This window comes from Tenrec ecaudatus, assembly GCF_050624435.1.
Source record: "Tenrec ecaudatus isolate mTenEca1 chromosome 16 unlocalized genomic scaffold, mTenEca1.hap1 SUPER_16_unloc_8, whole genome shotgun sequence".
Lineage (NCBI taxonomy): Eukaryota > Metazoa > Chordata > Mammalia > Afrosoricida > Tenrecidae > Tenrec > Tenrec ecaudatus.
Genome location: NW_027457661.1, coordinates 1,900,891 through 1,921,425, shown reverse-complemented (window position 1 = coordinate 1,921,425; position 20,535 = coordinate 1,900,891). Strand labels below are relative to the sequence as shown.

General features: G+C 38.8%; 1 protein-coding gene across 5 annotated transcripts in view; it reads left to right on the top strand.

The window, feature by feature from the left end:
- Nucleotides 1-20,535, top strand: part of LOC142435948 (thyrotropin-releasing hormone-degrading ectoenzyme-like) — a 320,548-nt gene that overhangs the window by 254,955 nt on the left and 45,058 nt on the right. For 4 of the 5 annotated variants that reach the window (XM_075539972.1, XM_075539971.1, XM_075539974.1 and 1 more), the window contains 3 exons: nucleotides 2,008-2,155; nucleotides 3,884-3,981; nucleotides 4,432-4,539. In XM_075539972.1, coding sequence (XP_075396087.1) covers nucleotides 2,042-2,155; nucleotides 3,884-3,981; nucleotides 4,432-4,539 — 320 coding nt within the window. In that variant the 5' untranslated portion in view covers nucleotides 2,008-2,041. Of the gene's footprint in view, nucleotides 1-2,007; nucleotides 2,156-3,883; nucleotides 3,982-4,431; nucleotides 4,540-4,747; nucleotides 5,144-20,535 lie in introns of those variants that run through there. The other variant, XM_075539975.1, reaches the window with a different exon arrangement.

Genomic DNA, 20,535 nt, shown 5'->3' with positions numbered 1-20,535 from the left:
AGGAACATTTCTTTCAGGAGTGTATAGACCTAGATGGAAGATATGTCAAGGAATAATAACTTTTATCAATAACTTAATATTATTAAGTTACAATAATAATATTTTCTATAATAAAGGAATACTTCTTTACTTATTTTCAAACTCATGACAATCTGTAGAAATGCAGATAAAAATTTTTGCATATGGAACTGAATTTGAAAACTCCAAATAATGTATCTAATTGCTAAACAATTTTATTTTTAGAAATATTTTTCTTCAGCATAGAATAATGGATTTTTAATACTTTTTTCAATGCCAATATAACATAATCCATGGCATATGTTAAGTGGAGGCAATTTTATGACCAACATACTAATTGATGTTTATAATTAAAAACTCAGGGAGACAAATGATTTAAAAGCACAAAATATTGGACGACATGGCTCTTTTGGGAAAGAAAATCTAGTAATTATTTCTATAAAAATTGTATACAATTTTCATTAGGAAGTTACTCTTGAAAGAAAATTTTAAATATGATTGAAATGTGACTCCAGGGAAGACATAAAGCTCTTTATTTTTGTTGCCATGGTCAACTTTCATGCTGTTCCTGACAGGATGTGTAGAATGGAAATTGTGCAAGAAGAGTGTTACACATATAACCATATATAAGCTATATTAGCTCTAGGAAATTTGGAAATTATCTAAGAATTTGGGGTACTTTTCACAGTTCCTTTTACTGAGGATGAACTTGCCCCACAAAGTCTGTCTTCATATCTGGATTTTATCTTGAATATGATAAATGTATCTGGAAGCTAATGTTCATTTATAGAATAATTTTTGCTTGACACATCAAATTTGGACTCAATAATGTGGCAAACTAAATAATGTTCCTTTGTTAATCTAATAGGTTATGATCATGGTTCTCAAGTCTTAAAATGTATAGTTCGCCATTATGTGTTCATTTCAGATTTTTAAAATTGATGAATTGGGTGAGCGTTTGCTGAAAAGGTCCGTTTCTCATGCAGCAACCCACAAACATTTTGTTTCACATCACTGATTGCGTTTCCCTCCATGTAACACCACGTATCCCAATCCCTGCCGGTATTTCCACTTGTCAATGTTGTCCTTGGGTAAACACTGCCCTTTGGATCTCTCAGCGGTTGATGGTTGAGAAATGGGTGTGCCTTCTTGAGAAGTGCCGTTTATGCTGCCTTGGTTCTGTAAGACTTGTGTATGCAGTCCACCAGCGAGGAGAGATACTTACTGTGGCTTTTTTTGGGTGGGGAGAGGTCAGGGGCAGGGGGTAAGGATTGGCTTTTTAAATACAAACCGTATATATTTAGATAATTCTCAAGAGATACATTTTAATATCTTCCAAGAAATCTGACATTGGTCCCCAAAGGAATATGAAATCATCTTGGAAATCCAAAGAAATCCAAAGATGATAATATTTAAAATTTTTTGTTTTTGAATTCTTTTAGAATCGTACTCTGATTTTTTTATAAGTGTTAAAGAAAGCAGTGCAATTTTTAAAAGCAGATATGAAATGCTTACACTGCAAGGTAGCACTCAAAACTCTTGAGTTGCTTTCTATTATCTAACCCTGCTATTTAAAGCAATCATGACACAGAACTACATGAAAAGCAACAAGAATACGTGGAGAAACCAAAATTTCAAGTCAATAAGCAATTATTTTTTTACTTTTTACCTCTGAACCATTTCTGTGAATGAAAATAAAAAGGGTTGATTTTTTATCCAAATTCAACAATCTTTCCTTTTTAAACATACAGCGTCTAGTTTTTCTGTGTGTTCGTTAAATTTTTAACTTACTATATGTATTAAGGGACGTTGCCATCTTTTGATATATTTAAAAGGTGAATCATTGTGTTTTTAAACACTAAGAATGGCTTCTTTATTCTGTGACAAATCATGCTGGTAGTCTGTTATTTGTATATGTAAAACCTTCCTTTTTGCCTTATCATGTATCTGTTACACACATCATTAACATTCTGTTCTTTGTTTGTGCAGAGCCGGCTACTTGCCTCAGAATATTCCCCTGGAGATGATCAGATACCTATCTGAGGAAAAGGATTTTCTTCCTTGGCATGCTGCCAGCCGGGCTCTTTATCCTCTGGATAAATTGCTGGACCGCATGGAGAACTATAATGTCTTCAATGTAATCATATATATTCTCTTACTCTCACAAGATAAGCTGTTATTTTCCTATTTGCTATTCACCATTGACTCTACGTTATTTTCGTTCTTTCTTCTAATTTGCGTGATTACTTTTGTCCTGATTTTTCTTTTCCACACTGATGAAAATTATTCGAAGAAATTTATTACAAGCGACGTTTTTTTCCTGCCTCAAAGTGTCAATTAATCTTCAATGAATGCTTCGGAATTTAAGAACAAATATACAGAGCAAATCCTTAAAGTTCAACCGACTTCCCGATAGTTAAAGGACGCCGTGTTCACAAAGGACTTCCCCTGGTTAGAGAGGGTCCAAAAATCTAGCAGAATATAGACAGTTTCAGCAAGGCTTCTTAGTCATTATTTTTATCCAAAAGGGCAGAGTGAATTCAATTCACTTCCTTAATTAACGAGGATAAGATCAACATTGAGGCCAAAGCCCATTCATAATTGGGTCCAAGGGGACACAGGAGAGCAAACAACAGATAATCCAAATAGACGTGAGGACATGACACACATTCCAACAGCCTGACCTGATTTCCAGAGCTGAAGCCTGGGAAACCAAATTGCACTGCTAACACCAACTAATCTAATTTAATCATCACTTTAAATAAGATTCAGATTAAAGACTGTTAATAAGCTTTTGATTTCCAAATTTTCTATCAGTTGTGAGGCTTTGCATATGACAATACGTTTCTGTGCCGTCTATTATCTTTGCTCACTGTTTTGCTCTCCTTCAAAGAGCCTGTTTCTGTCTTATAAAATCGTCTTGTGACATATTGGCTATACTGACTAACTTACGTATTTGGAAACTATATTTCCACGTCATGAAACTGGCTATTCAAGCCATTCTAAATGTCAGAGAGCCATCACAGGTCCTTCTTTCTTACCCTAAGCTAAATTGAAAGCCCCCGGTTAGTTACTTGTGGACAGGGACAATCGTGCCATGGCTATCATTAGCTTTGTCTCAACTATTACATCAGACGCTCAAAGAAATGTGGCGTTTCCATTGTGGTACAAATAATATCTACTAGAGAAAGACATATACTTTTCTTTTTTCCTTAACAAAACACACTGTAATGAAATTTTTGTAAAAGTAACACACATTTTTGTGTAATTTTTAGTTTTAAATAGTGTGTGATGCCAGACATTTCATTTTCAATAAAAGTTAAAAATTGCTTTGAATATATCATTAGCTGAATCGATTGTTGATTCTGAAATACCATGTAATTATACTGAAGATCATTCTGTGGCTTTCAGTTCAACAATAATAGTCTGTAGGCTGGCTGGGCCTACATAATACTTTAAGTATATTCTACTGGTAGAAAATAAATGTTATGTGCTCACGTTCTTATAGCATATCTATAGTAAATCTTATAGATATATAGTATTTCTTATAGAATATCAAGTCCAAGTATCATCAACGTTACTATTTATTCATTTGGTTGTAAACATTGTCAATGTTATAAATCATTCTTTTGTCCAATAGGAAAAGTAGACTTCCAAATTTTGATAGTATTAGATCTGTGTGTCCTGTATTTGAATTGCTAAGTTAAGTAACATTGTAATTGGGAAGTTATTGTGCTCATAATTTCACTGTTATTTGAAAGCAGCTATATTTAGAAAGTGTGTTCTTGTTATTATAACATTTTAGTGGTCAGAATAGAGATGTTTCAAGCTGACACCATCTTTCTACCTTCCTTGTTCCATTTAGGAATATATTTTGAAGCAAGTGGCAACAACATATCTCAAACTTGGATGGCCCAAAAATAATTTTAATGGATCCCTTGTTCAAGCATCTTACCAACACGAGTACTGTATTATTTGATTATTCTTTCAGTTTCTCCATGAGCTATACAATAAAATCGTACTAGTGGCATTGTGGTTTTAGCTGCATGAGATGATCTTTCTTTCACGCTTGATCTTTCATTTCCGTTTTCTGGGAGGATCGCTACGGGGCAGCAGGTCCATTGCTTGACACGAGGACCCAGGTGTCCTTGCCATGTTTAATGTGAGCTCTGCCTTAATGAAGTAGTGAGATGGACTTATACCCTCCTCTGTGTACTGATTCCAGATCTGACTTTTATAGATCTCTGCTTAATTGTCTCTTCACCAGTAGTTTGTAATTTCAGAATCTAAAAAGCATCTATCTTTATGTTCATTCTTTACTAACCAACTGTTTATTTAATGTTACCCCGACTTTCTCTTCAGACAGTAACACTGCTGTTTCATTTCATTTTTCTTCCTTTTAATGCCGTCTAGAGAACTACGCAGAGAGGTTATAATGCTGGCGTGCAGTTTTGGTAACAAGCACTGTCACCAACAGGCATCAACACTTATATCAGATTGGATTTCCAGCAACAGGAACAGGTAAATTGAAAACAGTCCTGTGTTGCTCAGATGATTTCAAACTGCTTTCAGAGTCTCAGTTGATGCATTCCATTTTCAATGCTGAAGTATTAGAGAGAAAGCAAAGGGATGTTTGTTCTGGTTCATAGTTTCAAATACAATGGCTTGAAAATAACAATATATTTCAAGTTTTAGGCTATCTTTCTTAATTTATGCCCTTATGTTTCAGGTATGAAGCTAAGTCAACAAGTATTGTTCCTAGTGTTTCAGCTCATGCATACTTGGGTCCATCCAAAACAACATGTCCCTGCCATCAGTGCTATAGAGGAGTTCTCTAAGTTGAATACTCACCCTAGTCTCATGAAGGCATTAGACTGAAGACAAAAACGATAACAACCACATCTCACTGCCATCGGTCAATTCTGACGTTTAGCAAGCTTATAGGTGGAAGAGAGATGGGGTTTCCTAGTCCTATAAAGAGTTAAAGTCTTGGAAACCTACAGGGGCAGTTCTGCTCTGACTAACAAGGTCACTGGGGCTGAATTGACTCTGGGTTTTCCAGCGGTCGATGTTTATGGAAGCAGACAGCCTCATCAGACCATTCTCCCTCAAAGTAGCCCGTGCCTTTACACACACTACTGCTCAATGCAAACCTTACGAGGCCACCAGGCTCCTTCATTAGGACAGTCAGGTGCAGTCAAGAAAAATGTCCAGTCAAGGCAGTGGCTTTTGCGGGGCCCTATTAACCCATTGAAATTCAAGACAGAGCGATCAGCCAGAAGGTTATGGCAACTGTTTATTCATACTTTTTATCCCAAAAGAGTAATTCTGATAGATTTTCTTGAAGGGCACTGAACAATTACAAAGACTTATTAGGAAGAAGCTGAAAAAAAAAATGGAAACAGCATCTGTGAAAAAAAAGACCAGGAAATTTGCCCCAAGGAATTATTTTTCCATCCGAATGATGCACCTGCTAATTCTTTGGGGGTGGAGGAGGCTATTATGAGAATTTTCTTGGGAAAATTTACCCCTTCCAGCAAACAGCCATGATTTTGCTCCTTGAGATTTCACTTTGTCCCCAAATTTCAAAGGGAATGTAAAAGGGCATGATTTGAGCCCATCAGGTTACCTAGCATGCTGTTTGGACTGGCTGTAAATCAAAGGACTGGGAAAGCCTTAGAATTAGAGAGATGGAAACACCGGATTTACGAGTGTGTAGAACTATGTCAAGAACCAACAACTGCCTTATACTTTGATATTTTATTAATAAAGATTTCATTTTGATATTTTTGTTTTATGAGATTTATATGGTTTTATAGCAGTCATTTTTATTTACCCTTGTGCAAAGCACCGGCTTGTTTCTAGTTGTGATAGCTTGGCCGTCATTACATGAAAGGAAATCATTAAATTGGGGGAATCTCATTAAGGCTCTTGATAAAACCATGTTATTCTTTCAGAAACATTTATCTGCATATGTTGTAAGCAAAGTAGCACAACAAACATGAATATTAAAAAATACAAATGGAAAGGAGATCTTTATTCTTTCAGTGATCCCTGGCAGCGACCTTGAACTTGTATCTTATCTGAAAATTTCACAGTCCAACAGGTCACTAGTGCATAATATGTGGTTAAAGTAATTTAATGTAATTGTTTTCAGAAAAAATTGAATATTAATGAAAGAAATATTAAGCATAAAAGAAAAATCCATTTATCTTCTTACTATAGTGTTTAAACTTTCTGTAAGCATATTTGTAAAGATTTTCATACTCCTTTTTTTCATACATTGAACTACAAACGCATGCCCCACTCCAGTCATTGGCCTCTGTGTTTATTAATGTCAGAAGGGAAGGGCAGGATAGGGAGTCAGAGGACTTTATCGAGATGACGCCTGTGCCTCATAGGTGAGTCAGGGATGACCATCATGGACAGCAGAGGCAAGGTCTTGTTCCAGATGAGCACAGAGAACAGCAGAGTCTCTATAAGCTGCTATGGAACAAACTGGCATTTTCCTTGTCAGGAGTTACTTATGTTTAAATTTAGTATCTAAATGGCTCCAGTTCAAAGGGTAACTATCCTGTTTTAAAGGTTGCTGAGGGAAATATTTCACTGCAATATTTAATAATTTGTCATAATATTTCATATCCCCTAGAATTTTTCTGTTTGCCCTTTAAGTTAAGTTAATCATTTTGAGCCTTGTACTAAGCTATGAGGGAAAATATTTTATCATTATATCTCTCAATTGATCCATCATATAATTGATGACAGTGATTAAATGCTTCATCAGTCTTCTGAAGAACTAAAAAAAATCTTCATTTAAAAAATATTTTCCTAGTGATAATCCTTTTGCTAAGTCTCTGGAAACTATTATATTTGACCTGAACATGTTAAATGAAGTTTTTTTCCTCCGTATTTCTTATCATGCCCTTCAATTCAACTACATATTACTAGGTTATAAAAATAAAATGTAGAGCTACTTAAAATCAATACATGCCTTTTATTAGAGTTGATAGTTGTAGTTTAAACTTTCATTTTTTAAAAAGATTCTTGATATAATTTTAAGCTTATAAAAAACTTGTGAGTTGGTTACTTTTTGACCCTTCAATGAATATACTCACATTATAATATAGTTTTACCTTAAACCAAAAATTGGGCTTGTACCATTGCTTTCACTGTTTCTATGAAAACAATTAAGTCTATTACCATTTCCTACATTTAAAGATACAGGTTCTTAATGTACTGTTTTATAATATTGTACTGAGCACCTCTTAGTGCCAGGTGGGAAAGCAAAGAAAAAAGTGAAGTTCAAATTAAAAAGAGAGGCAGTGCTCCAAGTAAAGAATTTTCCTACATGAGTAAAGCAAGTACTAAGCAAGAGACAAGGTGTAAAATGCCTTCCTTCTTTAGAGGACTTGCTCTCTGATGCATGAGCGTGACTAGGGGGTGGTAGAGGTAGGTGGTTGGGGGCTGCAGGTGGAATACACCTGAGTTGACATTTAGCTGGATAATCCTGGTGATTTCTCAGTTGGGAACGTGAAAAACCATCACTTCTGATATGTCAGTTCATTTCAGTTTTGATAACTCTGTCATTTATTCATAATGAAATAATTAAATTTGGACCCAATGCATGAAGGTGATTTTGTCATTTCCTTCATCATTTTTATATCTTCTTGCATCGCTTGCTTTTGCAAGTCGGCAAGTAAACCTGCTAAGTGGAACTAACTGTGTTTACTAAGATTTGCTCAACCGACCAGATGACAGATCTCAGCATATACAGGTAACCTCCTGCAGTGAGGGCACTGGCGCCACTGAGCCACCTCTGAGTGAAGATCAGAGGTTTAATCTGTGTTTTTCAGATGACAGCTTAATAGTAAAGCAATACTAGAATCTGGTTGCTGATGCTGAGTTCAACTTTCTTAAATTGAATCAATGAAGGGGATGGCATAGTTTCTTTTTAAATGAACCTGAAGCAAAACATCAGTCAGCTCTATTTTTTCTTGTTTAATTCTATTTTTTTAAGTAACAAGTAAAAAAGCATAATCATAAAAGTTAGGAATACTATACAGGTATATTTTCTACTAATAACTGAGAAGTGGGTAGTTAGGGTTAGGTTCAGGGTCAGGGTCAGGGTCTCTGTAGGAGAAAGACTTGCTGATATACTTCCACAACAATTACAAACAAGAAAGTCTTACCGGGAAGTTCTACTCTGTCCTATAGGCTTATTATGTGTTGAAATTAATTGCATGACAGTGGAGTGGACATTACATTACAAAGAAGCATAATCTGGATATATTGGGACAGGTGTATAATCCCTGGTATGAAACTCCAGAAAATTGATGGTGTCAAAAAAAAAAAAATGTAGTTCAGGAGAGGCTAATGACACCCAAAAGTGCAATGAGAGAAAATGTGAGAGAAAAATTTAAGATGTACAGTGGATGATAAATTGAATGAGCCAGCATTCTTATCCGTGTTAAAATATTCAAATGTTACAGTGTGTGGAATTGTAATGGCGATGCCATGCATGAAAATGGATTGTGTTACATCCAGGTCTGGTTAGGCTCTGATTTGGACACGAAGTTCAGCAGAATGCCACATTTCAGAAACGAGACAGAGTGCCAAGCACACAGTGGAGAACAATACAAATGATAAAAAGATCTTGAAAACATGAGCTATGAGAGGAGCTGGTAAGCCCTGAAAATTTCACTCTAAAATAAATGTTAAAGGCATAGAAAAGACGATATCCATTTTTATATGTACAAAAAGCATAACAAAAGGTACAATAATTGGTTTCTTTCACTGGTTGGTGCAAATTAACAAGAAATAATAGCCCTAAGTATTGCTGGGTAAAATATAGGGAAACATTATTACAGCAGATGCATTATAATGTAAAATCTCTGAATTAGAATGCTATTGGGATGTACAATTAACCACATAGAAATCACAATATGATAATATGTGGTTTTCGATGAATAATAAATTTAACCTGAAATTAAATGCCTGTCTAAAACACAGACTTTTAATTTTGTACTAATGTATTATTTTAAAAATAATTTTAAAAGGCACAGTTTAAAACCTGAAGCCTATTAAATATAAAGAATTAACGGAGAGTAATATAGATCACCTATCCCAGAAATTGATGACTGGTATCTTCACTCTATTTGTAAAAAGTACTCTGAAACAGCATAGTACCTGGTAGCTTGTAATTATCCAATTGAGTCGACTCTATTTCACCTCATGAGGACCTTAGCGGTGTGAGAGTAGAGTTGTGGTCCAGGAGGTTTCCAGTGGCTTAGTTTCTCAAGGGCAGCACTAGGCCTCGCTTCCCGGTGCTTTTGGAAACTGGACCTTTCACTTAGCAGTCCAGTGCATCACCAGCTCCCTGTCCATTGGGTAATTAGGGAAAAGAGGTGTTACAGTTTAAAAGCAAAGAGAACTAGAGTAGATGCTGACTCTAGTCCAAGACTCTGGTATTGGGTTTCCAACTGCAAGGTTGGCATTTCAAACCTACTGGCCACTTCACGGCAGAAAGGTAAGGCGACCTGCCCCCACAAAAGTGACAGACTCAGAAACCCGAAATAGTGTTGTGAGAAGCTACGGTCGACTAAACGGCAGTGGGTTTAATGTTGAAAACTGCTTTGGCAGAGAAAAGATGAAGATTCATCAAAAGATTGTTGGCCCATGCATGTGTTGACTGAAGGCAGTGAATTTTGGCTCATATGTATTCATGTGTTCTTTTGATTTATAAACGTTACTCTCTAGGTTTTGATTTTGTAGTGTTTATTCCAATCAGTTGTTTATAGAAATGACTGTGCAAGATCTCATCATTTTATGTCATTTTGCAGATTACTAAATTAAAAGCCCACAAGGATTACGTCATTTGCCAAGATTATACCATCGTAAGTGGTGTAGCTCAAGTTCCATCCTCAGCCTGCCACGTTGTCTTAGTCAATTCTGTGATGGTATATAAAATAATCACGTGGCAATAATATATGCTTACTTAAAAATCGTTTGAGAAAACACAGTCAAACTCCAGTACTCCCTGCAATGAGTATGTGCAACAACGTTATGCCCATAGCCAATGTTCCTTAAACGTGAAGTCATCTCAGAATTACCAGGACTTGCTTGATTCTGTGCCGCCCCCCACTCCTAGACTTCCTGGATCAGTAGATGGGACGGGACATGGAGGCATGTGGAAATACCAGTTGTCGTTGCCCCCAACGGCCACACTTTGGGGACGACTGCGGTGGGTAAAGGTTTCTGCCTCCAGTGTCATCGACACTGGTGATCACAATGGAATTGTTCTTCTAAAGAAGGTTCCTTAGTTCCCTTATTTAGAGCATAGCGGTATAATTACCAATAACTCACGTCATCAGAGTCATATGACAGAATGCCTATTTCATACCTGACACTGTTCAGAGTTACCCTCTGCTTACTTTGAATCCCCCAGGGCATCAATATGGGGATTGTTATTGCTGTTGGGTGAACTTTCATTAACATACTGACGATGTGATTTTTAATGGTGAAGTATGAACAGTAACCGTCACTGAATGCATTCGTTCCGATTCTTTGGGAGCCCTGGCCGCGTGGTGGGACCCTGTCGGCGGGCTGCCTGCAAGGTCAGCCGTGGGAAACCACCAGCCGCTCCAAGGAAGAAAGACGGTACTTTCTACTCCTGCAGAGATTTCCCGCCTCGGAAGCAGTGAGGGTGGTCCTGGCTGCCTGCAGGGCCAGTGTGAGCCCAGTGCCAGGGCAGTGATTTATCTGACTTTCGTTGGGCTCTGCCTCCTGGCAACCCCGCATGTTACAAAGCAAACTGCTCCGGGGGGTGTCTTGCTTGTCTTCGCTCCAAGGAGCAGGTCACAGGGCCTGTGCGGGCAGTGCCACGGGACGTGTTTTTACATCAATGGTTGGGTGAGTGAACAGGGCATATGTTCGCACTGTCTAGGCGTCCGCATTCGAATAGCCTCCTTTCAGAAGATTTTCAGAACTCCCCCACGAGCTCTCCCACAAGTCAGGGAGAAAGAATGGGCTCTCTGCTCCCACAGCAAACCCACAGGGGGCTCTGGGCTGGCATTGACTCCATGGCAGTGCGTTTGATTTTTTTTTTTTAGTTTTATAAGATTTTAGGTTTACAAGGACCAACAAAAACAAAATATTATCTTAGGAATTCTCCATTATGAGCAGTGGGGGGAGCTTTAGTTTTTCTCCAACTTTTAGAGAGGTGGCCTGACTTGCAGGTAAGCATTATGTCTGCTGCTTTGCTCGCCTTAATTCGTTGCTATCTGTGGTCCCTGCCCCTCCATCAGGCGCGGCTCCTCTTATCTCAGAGAATAGATAAGCTCTTTCCTTGTGACTGATCGCTGTTCATCAGCTGAGATCCTTGGGTGAGAACAGAAAGATAGGGACACAAAGGGCTCTTTGCACTGGGACCTGTGTATGATCAGGGCGGGAAGCTTATGTGTGGTCCTTCTGAAACCAAGATTCCACCTTATTGTCCATGTTTCCTGTAAGGAGGTCGTCTTCTCCCTCCCCTTGCACTGCTTGTTCTGGTCTTCCCACAATGCACTGATCCACTCCAGATCATCACAGGGTAGAGTCCTTATATACATTCGCCGTAACTGCCACTTCAGTGCTCGGTCACTGGCACCAGCATTTTGACCAAAGTAAATACAGACTGTAAGGCAGTAATGAAAAAACGGGCAGGGCCACCAAGGCCGTGTGTTAAGAATTTTGTGATCCATGAGTCAGGAACACTGGCGGCGTAGTGGTTACACGTTGGGCTGTGATTCACAGTGTCAGCGGTTTGAAATCACTAACCACTCTGAGGGAGAAAGACGGGGCTTTCTACTCCCTTAAACTGCCCATCCCTGCCTTCAAGGTGATGCTGAGTCACAGCCAGCCTGTAGGACAGCGCAGAACTCTCGCGGGAGTTTCCAAGACCGCGACAGGAGTAGACAGCCTCATCGTTCCTCTGCAGATTTGCTGACAATTTCCCCTTCTGACCTTGCGGATGGCAGCCAACGGCTAACCACGAGGCCACCAGAGTCCCTGTTATCAACAGTTACAGCCTCAGCCACTCACAGCGACGCTTGGACCCCATACTGCGGGCCTGATGTGGATCAGCCTACACTAGACAACAGTCAGTGAGAGGAACGAGAAATATAAAACCATGCCTAGTTTCCATAAAACAAGCAGTACATCATTGCATGTAACTGCGTAAGTTGGAAAGGAACTTATGGGCTAGTGTTGGACTTATGGACTTGAGTTGGACTGGCCTGGGATATTTCCTTGAAATAGAAATACTATAGTGACTTCTTGATAGAAAACTATTTATTGCACATATATGAGTGGCACTTGATTTGTGTCTCTAGTCAGCCTGGCTTACATCCAGTTCACTGCCCCTTAGCAACTCTATAGGACAGGGGAGAGATATCCCTGTGGGTTTCCAATACTGGAACTTTGTATGGGAGCAGAACTGCTGATCTTGTGTTGAGCAACCCAACTGGGTTGGTTCTGACGCATTATGTTTGTAATCACTATACCACTAGGGCTCAGCTGTGCCTTATTCCTCAAAGTGACATCTTTTAACACTGGAAATTGGTCTTCAGCAAGATCTACCAGTGTACTCGGTCATGTGACTTATTTTCTTTTTACACTGTCTTGATTGTCATGTGAGGGAAAATCTACAGAGTAAATTGATTTTCCTTACAATTCATGCAATGTTTTATGATATTGATTGCAATACCTACAATGCAATACTACTTTTCCTATTGCCTCCCTTTGTTTGCCGTTTCCATTGGTCTTTCATTCTCATTCCTTCCTGCCTTCTGAGTAACTCCCTGACAAATGCTGGGCTCTGAATTGTACATCGTTGACAGTATAGGTCTCCTATTTGGGGGCTGAAAGTTGAGCCATGGAGGTGAGGTCAGGTGTCAAATGGGAATTCCACTAGTGCCTTTCATATCCTAAGGTTAGTCTTCTTATTGTGAGTTCTACATTTTCCCCAGTTGATCCAGGGCCTACTACTGTGAGCACTTTCAGAGCAATCTGCAGTGAGAACCCTATGCTATCTTGGTCTTCTGGACTCAGCGCTGTGGAGCCAGGGCTTCATGTGGTCAGTGAATCCCTTTCATCTTCTTTTGATGCTATCTGTGTAATTCTGTATTTTGAATTTCTCTTCCATTTTTTCAGCTAGTGAAATGCACATGCTTTTCATTTTTGCTGTCCTAATTCCAGGTCTTTGCACCTTTTCATATAATTCTTTATTCCATCTTTTTGAATTCCCCTTTGAAATTTTATGTTCAGCTTCTTTATTCAGCGTCTTTACTTCATCAATTATTTCTATATTTCTCTCTCTCTCTTTTTCGTACTTCATCATTTCTTTCATTGGCTTCAGCTACTCCACATTCAAGGTGACATCCATTTTGTCTTTTATTTAGTTTCTATCTTTTTAATTATCTTTGAATTTCTTTATTTATGATGTTCTCGATATTATTGCAGAAATCCTATCATCTCAGGTGATTTGTGTTCAATGTGTCAACTTTCTTCTTGAAATATCCTCTAATTTAGATGAGATATACTCAAATTCATACTTTGACTCTTGGGGACTTGTTTTAATTTTATTTGTATTCGAGTTGAATTTGCCATTGATGGTTTGTTCCACAGTTGGTCTCCAGTCTCGTGACTGATGATATTAAACTTCTTTATACCGTAAATACTTGAGTATAATCCGAGTTTTTTTCAGCACATTTTTTATGCTGAAAAAGCCCCCCAGCTTTGGGGGGTAAAATTAGTTGCCTTGGGTTATACTCGAGTATATATAGTAGTTTATTTCAACAGATGTAGTTGATATAATTCCTGTGTATTTCTATCCAATATACATGATCCATGTCTATGGTTACTGTTTACATCACTGAAAAAGAAATGTTCAATCAATAAGCCATCCTTATTGGAAAATTCTATCATGAGATCTCCCATGTGGCTTCCATCCCCATGGCCATATTTTCTAACTAGTGATCCTCCTCCTTAGTGTCCAATTTTTGCATTCAAGTCATCAGTAATCTTGATTGCATGTCTCATCAATTTCAGACTGAAAAGGTTGGTAAAAATCCTCAATGGCTTTATTGTTAGCATTAGTGGTTGGTGTGTAAATTTGAATAATAACTTTATTAATTATTCATCCTTGTAGGTGTAATATATCCTACACCTAACAATGGTGAACATTGGAATCAATGTTGAAACATTCTCTTTTTTAACATGAAAGTCATCCATTCCTTTCAAATTTGTTACTCTGGTATGTAAACCATATTATTGTGACATTCAAAATGGCCAATAGCAGTCTATTTCAGCTCAATAACACCTAGAGTATTTGATCTTTATGTGTTCCATTTTTTCATGCCTTCCAATTTTTCTAGATCCATATTTCATGCATCCCATCTTCTTGTTAGTGGTTATTGCAGTACTGCTGTTTCTTCTCATTTTGAGTCATTGCCACATCAACAAATATAGGTCCTGAAAACTTTATATCACTAAGGTCAACTCTATTTGAGGAGACAGCTCTTCCCCAATTATATTTTGAGTGTCTTCCAACTTGAGGGGTTCATCATCCTGCACTATATGAAACAATATTCCACTGCTATCAATGTGCTCCACAAACACCACTATTTTTTTCAGATGTAGATTGGCAGGTTATTCTTTCTAGTCTATTTAGCTTGTAAGCTTTTCTGAAAATTTTCCACCACGGGTAACTATGCTTGTGTTTGAAATACCAGTGGTGTATCTCACAAGTTATGATAGTGCAAGAACCTGACATGTCTGACAACTTGGCATGCTAGCCTAATTCTGAATGGCCAGCACATCTCTCTTCTTGCTTTCTCTAGTTTCTGTAGACCACTGTACCTGAGCATGTATGGCTTAGGAAGTTGTGGAGTTAATTCTTGCTTCCTGGAGTAACCCTTAACCAATGACCCATAGGAGTTGTTGGACAAATAGCCACACTCCCTCCCATTCTGGGCAGAATAACTAGTGGATTTTCTAGAGTGTCTCCAGTAAGATTAACCTCCAGTTGCTCACAATTTTAAATTGTTTGATAATGTACTTTTCATTGGCTGCCTTCTTTCCCTTTTCTAGTTCCCATTTCCTTATTGATATCTCCCCCAAAATGGCTTAATTAAAACCTTTGTCTCAGGATCTAATCCTATGGGGAACCCAAACTCAATCACATAAGACATTTGTCAAATCATGGACTTAGTGGTTATATCTATTATATGTGTAGGTCATGGAAGAGGAGGATTCATACCATCACTTTGAATAGTCATTTGGAGTGCCAACTGGGTCCCCAGTATAAATCCTGGACATCAAAACTCACTGTTTCCTGTATCACAACACTTCCTTTTAGACTTCTGTCATTCAAAAAACTCAACAAATAGCTTGCTGTCTCACTTCAAATTTTGTAGTGTGCAAATATGGCTATGTTTTCATTGTGTGTTTAGCCCTGGACAAATCAGCTTTGACAAGGAAGGTGAAGTCATGTGGAAAAACAAACCAAAAACACTAGCAGCTGTGTGTTGTGGAAGAAAACCCTGTGGATGAAGTGCAATTTTTATGGAACAGAGACCAGAAAGATAAACCAATAAGTGTCCACTGTTCTGATGTTAAGGAGAACCCTAGTGAGGCAGTAATTAAGCACTTAAGGGCTAATCAATCAGCAGTTCAAACCCACCATCTTCCCCAAGGAAGAGTTACGGTGTGGAAGTCTGACCCCCTTAAGATTTACATTTATTACCACTACCAACTGATCTGAGAGGGATAGCATTAGGGAATCCTGGATAGCATTCTAAACGAGCTCTAATGGCAGAGTGGACTCCTCATTGAGCTCCTAACCACAAAGTAAGTGGTTCTACCCTATCAGTTGCTCCATGTGAGAAATATGAGTTTGTCTGCTCTGGTAAAGTTTTAAGCCTTGGAAAATCGAAGGGTGAAGTTCTATTCTATCTTGTAGGGTCTCTTTGAGTCAGCTTCAACACAATGATAATGAGTTTGCTTTGGAATTTTGGGATAGAATAGGAGAAATATGTGCAACAAAGTTTAAACTTATTTTAAAAGTTCAGGGGTATTGCTCAGAGAGAGATTCTTGGAACCCACAAGACTGTTGTCCTTAGGCACCTTCAGTTCTGGAACTGAACTCACTCCCTTGGCTCAATCTTCAGCCAAACAATAGGTAGATCTATAAGATAAAAAGTAACACTAATCAACTATTTGAATCAAAAGGATATAATTTATTCAAAGATAACGTTCAGAAGGTCAGGAAAGAAGGGGAATGGAAACAGGAAATACAAGGAGGAAGTGCGATAAGTGATATTACGTTGAGCAGATTGCAGTCAATATCATGAAGCAAAATATGTGTGAACTGTCAAATGGAAAACGGATGTATTCTGTAAACCTTCACCCAACTCACAATAAAGAGATTTTTTTTCAGCCTTGGAAACCCATGAGGCAATACTATTCTGTCCTATAAGGTACCCATGAGTTGAAATCAACTCAGTGGCAATGGGATATTAATGTTGATGCTTTCTGCCGATTCTAAAAAATAGGGTTATTACAATTATTGTGGAAATAGCATGAATGAGACTATGTAAATGGGGTTGGTTACAGATAAATTCTTGTAAATGTTAAAGGATATGTGATTGAGGATGGACTTACCCAAAAAGAGAAAATTATTGCAAGATTTTGTTCAAGGGATAAAATAAAAATAAGCTTCCTGTGGGTAAGACTTAAGCCTATAGATATGGAATTTAAGGAACTGGTATTCCATGATGGTCACCTTCCCGACACAATCACTCAAGACAAAAGGTGGGTGTATAAATAAATGAGGTGAAGAAAGCTTATGGAGCCAGCTATCAAAAGATAGAGTCTAGGGTTTTAAAGACTAGAAGGTTAACAAGTGGCCATCTAACTCAGAACCAATAAAGTGCACATGAAAGAAGCACACCAGCCTGTGTGATCACAAGATGCAGAAGGGATCAGGTATCAGGCATGAAAGAAGAAAAAAAATCATATCATTGTGAATGGGGGGGGGGGGTACAGTTAGGGGATCCAAGATCTATCTGTAGGCAACTGGACAACCCCTTACAGAAGGGTCGCTGGGAGGAGATGAGCCAATCAGGATGCAGAGTAGCAACGATGAAACATACAACTTTCCTCTCGTTCCTAAATTCTACCGCGCCCACTATCATGATCCCAATTCTACCTTACAAACCTGGCTAGACCAGAGAATATACACTGGTCCATATAGGAACTGGGAACACAGGGAAACCAGGACAGATGACCCCTTCAGGACCAGTGCTGAGAGTAGCAATAACAGGAGGGTGGAGGAAAGGTGGGGTAGAAAGAGGGATCTGAATACAAGGATCTACATATAACCTCCTCCATGAGGGAGGGACAAAAAAAAGTGGGTGAAGGTAGATGTCGGACAGTGTAAGATAGGACAGAATAATAATTTATAAATTATCAAGGGTCCATGAGGGAGGGGGAGGGGGAAGGAGGGGAAATGAGGAGCTACTACCAAGGGCTCAAGTAGAAAGCAAATGTTTTGAGAATGATGATGGCAACAAATGTACACAGTGGATGTATGTATAGATTGTGATAAGAGTTGTAGGAGCCCCCAATAAAATGATTCTTTTTAAAAACCTCAAAGAGCAAAACACACTATGGTTTATTGTACATCAATGATACTTCAATAAAATTACATAAAAGAGCGGAAAAAGAAATGGAATTTAAGGTAAAGAAAGTATTCCCTTTGAAGACCATATTGCAAACATATATTTAGGCAGGCAATTAGATAAAGACATTTTAAGTCTGGGCTTCTATACCTGCCATCTGTCTGTTATGAAAAGTATAATTAGCAACTAGAATCTCTCATACAAAATCAACTCAATATGGTCTTTCTGGTCTGACCTCCGTGGTGTTCTACTCTGCTTTGATGGAGCTCATCATATCATGACTCTATAACAAGATTGAGGAGTTATTTACATTCTTATGTGGAAGGTAAATCTGTTTGGCCATTCTGTTAGACTAGTTCATTTTCTTTCCTACCATCCCATCTGCCATTTTAATTCAAAACAAGGAGAAAAGCATGTATGTGCCTTTTGAGGAAGGAGAAGATTTTGGTGTGGAAGAAATTCTCTTCTAGACTGCAAGGTAAGTATTTACCCCCTCCAGCCCTGTTGGAGGAGGGGAAAAGGAAGAGAGACAAGGCAAAGAGAACAACATAGTTATTTTCATGCCTCCTTACTTGACCTGGGGATTGAGGGGAATATCAGTGACTATGGACCTGTTGTGCTCCCCATTTGGAAGCATGAAGAATAGAGGCTGCCAGGCAGAGCAGCCCTATGGGAAGTCACTGAAGACAAACATATAGAGAGTGCCATCAAGTCTACTGTGATCCATGGAGACCTTATATGAAATCGAATGGAGTGCTGTCTGATCTTGCACCATTGTCACACATTCCTGAATGTTGAAGTCCATTGTTGCAGCGATTAGGTCAATCTGCCTCAATAAGGATCTTCCATGTCCCTCTATTTCATCAAATATGATGTCTTCCTCTAGCAATTGTCCACTGATAGTGTGTCCAAAACACATTAGTCAGTCAGTGTTCTCTTGTGCTCCATAAGGTTTTCTTTCAGTAATTTTTGGAAGTGGACTGGCAGGCCCCTCTTCCTTGTCTGTCTTAGTCTAGAAGCTTCACTGAAACCTGTCCACCATGGGCAATCCTGCTGGTATTTGAAATTCTGGTAACAGAGCTTCCAGCATCATAACAATACACAAACCATTATAGGACAACCAACTGACAGAAGAGTGGAGGAGATATATATACATATACATATATATATATCTGTATATAGATATATAGATATATATGTATGTATGTATGTATATATATATATATATATGGAGAGAGAGAGTAAAACTGGCAATGCAGTCTGATTAGGCAATATTCTGATTATCTGCTGCTAACAGAAAGTATCTCCACAAATAACATCTTAAAGTAATGATAATATCAATTTTGCTCACAAATCTGCAATCTGGGCAGAGCACAGTGAGAACACTAGTTTTGGCTTCATCAAGCATTAGCTGGGGTAGCTCAAAGGACAGAGGCTGCAGCTCTCTTAAGACTCACTCCTTCACACGACTGATACTTCTATTGGTTGGAGCTCAAGAAGAACCCTATATGTGACATTTTCATTTGGCCTGGTCTTCCTTGCAACATCCTGACAGGGTCCCAATGGTGAACAACCCAATACGACCAGATGGAAGTCACAGAGCAACACTTCTGCCATAGTCAAAGGCCTGCCAAGATGCAAGGAAGAGGGAAAGCGGGCCCTGTTTCTGGAAAAGTGAACACAAACTCGTAACAAGAGAATGTGCGATGTGAAACATTAGGACAGTCATCTTTGAAGGACACAACCTGCCACGAGCCAAGATACAGACACAGATTTCTACGAAAGCGAAAGGGCAGGACTTAGACTTAAAGATAAAGCCACAGACTTCATAGGACAAGAGCAATAGGGAGACAAGCAAAGGAAAGCTCTAGGACTCAAGCCTAACATGGCTAAAGATAGGGACAATGTCAGGACTGAACTGGAAGCAAGCAGACACCTGTGCAAGGCAGAACCCATGAAGTTGTGAGTGCCTTCAAAGCTAAGTCAAAGTACCTTGGGGCATGAGAAGGGAAGGAACAGGAGAAGGAATGAATGGGTAGGTTTATGGAATTTGTAGGTCTGGGGACAGAGCATCAGGAATAGCTGGGTTCTGGCACTCAGTTGATACCATCAGAGTTTGAACCTTTTCCTTTCAGTGCTGTTTCCTTTTGAGTTTCACGCAGGCTTCCTGATGACAGCTGTAGTTTTATCTAGAAGCTCAGGAATTCTATTAGAGAGAGGCTCTTTTCCTTTCTAATCATTGGTGGTACTATCAGGTAAGCATTGGATTGCTAACTGCAAGGTTGGCAGTGCTACCCTACCAGCTACCTCATAGGGAAAAAGATGGAACTTTCTGCTCACATAAATATTTACAGTCTGAGAAACCCCACAGGGACCTTCTATGATTCAAAATGGACTCATTGGCAATGGGGCAATTGTTTCTGGGGCATTTTTTAGGGTTAGATATCATTAACCTAGCATGAGTCACATACTGAGTCTGACCCAGTCCCTTTGGACAGAGGAAAGTCATGCCCTGACTAGCCAGGCCTGGAGCTGGCAGATTGGGTCAATGCCAGCAGAAGCATGGAGATGGAGCATGGTGCAAGAGTGATCCCAAAGATACAAGCCATGTGCTGTATGTGGAAGAAGGGCAAATGAATGCTGCATTAATTAACCAGTCATTGACAAAATGAGGTTGCATAACAAATGGCTCCAAAACCCAGCAGTTCAACAAACAGCCCAACCCCTTCCCTCCCACACACACAGTTCTTAAAATTCAGGATCAGGGAGAGTAACTGGAACTTTGAACTTGGCACTTCAG